This window comes from Sciurus carolinensis, chromosome 14 (genome assembly GCF_902686445.1).
Source record: "Sciurus carolinensis chromosome 14, mSciCar1.2, whole genome shotgun sequence".
Taxonomy (NCBI): Eukaryota; Metazoa; Chordata; class Mammalia; order Rodentia; family Sciuridae; genus Sciurus; species Sciurus carolinensis.
In genome coordinates, this window is record NC_062226.1 from 68,872,355 (window position 1) to 68,878,354 (window position 6,000).

The 6,000-nt window shown below is 48.6% G+C and overlaps 1 protein-coding gene across 1 annotated transcript in view; it reads right to left on the minus strand.

The window, feature by feature from the left end:
• Positions 1-4,327, minus strand: part of Dmrt1 (doublesex and mab-3 related transcription factor 1) — a 105,346-nt gene extending 101,019 nt beyond the window's left edge. Inside the window, exons 1-2 of the mRNA XM_047525786.1 lie at positions 3,971-4,327; positions 635-818 (exon numbers count right to left, since the gene is read on the minus strand). Coding sequence (XP_047381742.1) covers positions 635-818; positions 3,971-4,327 — 541 coding nt within the window. The remainder of the gene's footprint in view (positions 1-634; positions 819-3,970) is intronic.
• Positions 4,328-6,000: the final 1,673 nt, after the last annotated feature.

Consider the following 6,000-nt stretch of genomic DNA (forward strand, 5'->3'; position numbering starts at 1 on the left):
CTTTCTAGTTCAGTCATCTTGGCTAGAATTTAACTTCCTACACCTCTGTTTTCATGTTAAAAAGGATTACCACCTCCTACTTAAGAGAAAAACTCTGGGAGGAAGGGTGACAAATTGGCACATATGCAGCCCCTGGCACAGTGCTTAGCACATGGGAGAGACTACAACCCTGCATGGCACACTTTCCATATTCCTTCCCAGGCTCACCCATGTCTGACACCTAGGATTTGATCTTTTCAGACACTTTTGCCAAAGGGATGCTGTCCTTGCTGGAGAAATGAACTTCCAGTTCTAGGAAACAAGGATCTTTAGCCCCCCCACCCAACATGACCTCAAAACAGAGGGGTGGACCAAGATGAAATGTGAACACTCTCACTCCTCCCTAACATTATATGATTCTGACTATTAACTAATCAACAGGAAAGTAAAGCTGTTGAACCTTCATTTCTAGAACCTACGACCTCCTCCTTGTGAGACAGACAAAAGCAGACCCTCAGAGGGAGAATTCCTTAAGAAACTCCTCTAAGCTCTAAATGTTATGTGTGACCCAGGAGGGTCCTGAGGCTGTTTTTGTGGCCATGGCCCTTCTTCCTCATGACAGACCCCAATGTGAGCCCCAGGCCCCCCAGGTTACCTGAGGCCGCCGTTGTGGGTGTACTGGCTGCTGGCGGCTGTGAAGAGCTGCTGCTCTCATTCATGAGGCACTGGTTGCCACCATTGTTCTCTCTCTTGACAAGCAGCTCAGCTGCACTGGGCAGCGGGATGGGGTGGCTGATGCCCAGTTCCTCCTCCTGCGCCTGCTGCCTTCTCAGAGCCACCTGAAAGCACAGGACAGTGAATCATTCTCCAGCACTCTACAATCACCTGTGCATCTTTGCCAAAGCCACAACATGATTCACCAGTTCCAAGGATAGGGTCTGAACACAAGAGATTTCTCTCTTCTCTTACCTGACTGCCCAGGTAACTATAATGTGCAGCCAAGCCTGAAAAATGGCGTAAAGTCATGGTTTCTGGCCCAAAACAGGTGCCTCAAAAACACATGAGGGCACAAACTATCAAGAAATAAGGTGGGCTGTAAAGGATCAGGAAAAACTCATCCAAGGAGGGGAAAACACACTGATGGATGGGATCTGGGAACATCAATCAACAAACTTAGATTAGATCCCAAGTTCCCCCACATTTAAAAGTGATACAGGAGGTAAGTAAGCATGCAACTACAAGACAAAGTGTGACAAATACAAGAGATGTACAGACCAATCTACAGCAAAAATTTAAGAATCAGCCTGCCGTTGAAATGCAGCAGAGTCCTGAAGTATGGAATGAGTAGTACTCACACAGGGAAGGAGAAAGGGGAAGAACAGTATGGAACAGAGTGGTTAGGAAGTGAAACCCCACAGAATTCTGTTTCCCAGAAGTGAAAGAGCATGTGGAGAAGTGATGTTCAGTAAGGGGGCTGGAATCTGATATTGGAAATCCCTGGTAGAAGAGGTAGGGGGTGAGGAGCAAGGGAGAGGACAGGTTCGGGGTGGGGTGGGTTTGGACTTAGGCAGGAGGGAAAGAGCAGAACTAGGACAGGTAAGAACTTAGGCAACTCTTCCTGGTGCTTCTTCTGTTTATAGTCTTTAAATAACATTGTTAAAAGTTGGGGGGGGGAGGCTTAAAACAAGTTGTGTTTTTGTTTACTACCTGTAACAAAAAGAGACTTTTTATTGAACTTGACTATGGGTGGTCATGAAATGAGAAAGTGAAGTACCCTGCACCTCAATGGCTCAAAGACAAGAGGAGAGGTAAAATCAAAATGGCAAATCATCTACAGCGTGGTGCACTTAACTTGTGGATTTTTTTATACTAAAGATGTAGAAAAAAGACCATTTTGAAGATTTGAAAAAAAAGGTAAATCAGAAACCCAATACAATCTATGTGTTGACTTAGGGAAACTATAGTCCAAAGTTAGTTGATTAATGTGGAGGTAAATTTCACTCATAACCAAAGGAGTCTTCACATTAGAAAAATAAACCTTAAATAACTATTTAAGACTATTTAAGCTTATAGCTTAGATTATTTTTTGTTATTAACCAAGGGCTTGGAAACAGCATATCAATTGACTCTGACCAAAAATAAGTTTTTTAAAACCCTACAAACCTCCAAAATATTAATACATACTTGCACTCTCCTTTACACAAACCTCTTGCACACCCAAAACACACAGCTTATCTAGTTCACAAACTAAGGACAACTACACAAAGATCTTCTGCAAGGTTTGTTAGGAAATGTTATTTAGACAGGGAAGGGGCTGGCAATGGATTACAAATGTCATTGTTTTACTCATCTATTACCAAATTCAAACTATTTTAGAACTAAAAAGTAATTGCTATATAGATTTTTTTTAGGGCTCATCTAGCACAGTAAAAATCCTCTGGTACAAAAAAAATCCTGGTTTCATATTCTAAAAGTAATCATGAGTCGTTTATGTTGCTAACTCAGCAGTCTCCTCAAAATTAGTCCCCGTAAAAAAAGGATATTCAAAATTAATTCCCCTATTAGGATATTTTTATTACATTTTGAGGAAAATTCCATCCGAGTATTGCTCCACGTTAAATATTTAAGCCAATGGCCAAATGTCCCGAATATTTTTCTTCCTACAAGTATATTTAAAGGTCCCGACGTTTTTAAATCTCATTGTGATGCATCTTGTTACAACCAGGGGAACAATTCACTACAGATTAAGTTAAAGTCTATGAAAAAACTACCTATATTTTCATTGACTGCCCTTACAATATCTGAAGACAAAAAGATATCTAATTTTAAGTGTTTTAATTTCTAAGTGCTTAAAACTGATGCACGTAGAAAGCATGCGAACTTTAAGATTTTGTGCAGTTCTGATCAGCTTTCTTATCTAAGTCATTTTTAAAAAAGGATATTTTACACATTTCTAGTCAGAAGTAGCACATCACTGGCAAATACTTCCTTAGCATCATTTCATTTAAAATAATCTATCTTTAACAGATGAAACAACTTTTAGCTGTAAAGAATGTATGTTACCGTTTAAAAACCTTTTAGGAAGCCAAAGAGTGAACTTTCCGTTAAGATGCTAAATTACTAACCTACTGTAAAAGCTTAAAAAAAAAAAAAATTAGCGACCGGCTTCAAACCCTGGCAGTTTTTAAAAATTCTTAAATATAGTCAAAACATTTAAATAATTGGGTCCAAGAGACGAATTTTAAAATACTAGTATTTCCAGTGCTCAAAATGGCTGAGGCCATCGGCCCGGATCCGCTGGGGGCCAAGACGCCAAGTGCGCCGAGAGCAGGAGACCACGCCGCGCGGCGTCCATCGCGGGGACTTTTCCAGAAAAACAAACGCGGCGTCGCGTTCCGCGGCGACCCAGGGGCCTCCCTTGGCCCTTACAAAGCGTCCCGCGCGGCGCCCCAAGGACCCTACTTGATTTAAGCACAGCTCAGCCAGGAGTAGTCGGGGACCCCCAAGGGCAGCGAACCCCGCAACTGCGCTCGGTGGATGGGTTTGGAGCTCGCGGGGGCTGCAGGGCCAAGCGAACCCCGCGGTCGTCGGGTCTGAGAGCGGGGCTGGAGACCCTGGGACGCGCCCCATTGCGGAGCGAACCCCGCAACTGTGCTGAAGGGCGGCCCGGAGATCGTGGAGAATCCCCGGCGGAACGAACTCAAATCTGCTGGGAGGGCAAGGATGGAGATTGCGGGGCCCCCCGCTGCAGCGAGCCCCGCAACTCTGCTGGAGAATCGGGAGAACGCTCAGGCGGGAACCGGGACTCGTTCCCGCCTCCCCAGAGTGGCTTCGACCGTGGCTGGGAGACCCGGGTCCGCGGCGCGCCGCGAACGTCGGCGCTACTAGTCGGGTCCTTCCTGAACCCGGGCCCGGCATAACGCCGGCCACGTCGAAGGACTTTATCCCCGAAGCTCAGAGCTGAACCCCATTTCCCCGCGCCCGCTCTCACCTGCGCGGCCATCACGCGCTGTCTCTCGGCGATCAGGTTGCACTTTTTGCACTGGCAATCCCGCCACATGCAGAAGCGTTTGTGGCCCTTCAACGGCGAGGCGTAGCCGTGGTTCCTGCACCGAGCGCACTTGGGCAGCCGCGGGGACTTCTTGCTGGAGGCGCCCAGGCCCGACGCCCCGGAGCCAGAGCCTGAGCCGCCACTACCGCTGCCCCCGGCGCCCGAGCCTCCACCAGCGCCCAGCAGCGCCCCAGCCGCTTTGCCGAAGCCCCCGGACTTGCCCTGCGGCGGTGCCCCGGGGGCATGCGGGGTCTCGGAAGGTGCCGAGGGCTTGTTGAATGCGTCGTCATTGGGCATGTTGCCCCAAGGAGCGGCGAAAGTACTCCGACCGCCTCTCACGCCCGGAGACGGCTGCAAGGGCAGCACCCAACCGACGGCTAGGCTCTAGAGGAGGAGGTGCAGGAGGCGTGTATGCAGCAGCCGGAGGTGCAGCCCGAGTGGCGAGGTCGGGACACGCAGCGCCGGGAGTGGTGGGGGGTTGTGCCTTTTTTTTTTTTTTATTTTGGCGCTCGGCGTGGAACTTGTGGATACTTTTCAGAATGTTCCCGGGATTGCAGAGGCGGGATAGGGCGCGAGGAAGCTCGGCCACGCCCATTGTACCCCAACTCCAACCACTGAGCTCCCGCTGAGTGCAAGCTTGCACACCAGCTGCACGCTTACGGGGCGCTGCTGCAGGGATGCTGCAAGCGCACAGAGGTGCAGAGCATGACCTCATAGCTCTCCGGGGTGCCGGGACCAAGCTGCCAGAGCTCGCCTTACCAAGGAAGCTAGCCTCCCAGGTCCAGAGCGGAGTCCTGTATGCTACTTGGAGGAGGTGCAGCCACCTGTGGGGTTGTCTGGCTCCCTTCCCGCCCCCCCTCCCCTCCCTCTTCCCTCCCCCTCCCCCTCCCCCTTCTCCATCCCCACCCCAATAGGCGCATTCTCCAGGATGAATAGGGAAGACTTTTGCAGAGGCCACTCAGAAAGTGGTTTATTTCTCCCTTGAGTGTGAGGTTGAAAGTCTGAGACAAGAGATCTCTGCATTTATGTCGGTAGATAAGACCCTAAAATTTCAAAGGTTGGAGCTTTCTAGCCCCCATTTATCCTCTCCTGCACCTGTGTTCCTCTGCTCACAAGATTTCTACCTCATGGTCCGAGATAACTTTTCCTGTCTGTATAGTTCCAGCCCTAGTTTCTTCTCACTTCTTGCCTTTGAGGCAGCTTCATTTAGACTCTGAATGGGGGGGTGGGAGGGTTACACAGATGTAGACCTTTATCAGAACTCATTCTACATTTGAGATCTGTGCGTATGTGTACATTTTAAAAGACTTCTGATCTTACCGCCTTTCCCGGTTCCCACCCAGAACTCCCCACCCCCCATCCCCTGCCACGTTTGTCCTCCTCTGCAGGCGCACAGCAAATCCATCCCTAGGCCTGCTGATCAATTCTTCCCACATATCCACTTGTCTCCCTAAAACCCAGCCCTTCACCTAAAGTCTGAATCTGCCCTGTTTCCTATTCTTCAGTATATTCTATGTACACAGCCCCAGGGCCCCTCCAGTGACTAGGTATTGTTTTCCACGTGAAAAACAAGTTGAAGACCTTGGCCTAGTCTTAAAGCACTTTGAATCTTATTCCTACCAGCTTAGATGAGCTCATTGTTGACCCTGTACATGCTTCTTTGTTCATTGTCACTTCTCTAACCTTGTAATGGCAATTGTGCTTGGGGCTTACACCCCTCCCCCACGTTCCTTGCTTTTCACCAGTTAGTATTTTGCCTTGCACATTCTACACCACAGCCTCAAGGGGGTAGTTCTCAAAAGGAGCATAGGCACCCCACTTGGCTTCTCACTGAAAGGGTTGTCCAGTGGCCATTTCTGTCAACAGTTTGGCATGTTCACCACTGAGGTCTGAAGTCCTTGTACCAGCCTTTCCCCCATTCTAATTCCTTACACAATCCTCAGAGTGGATTTTCTCCATTAGTATTAGCT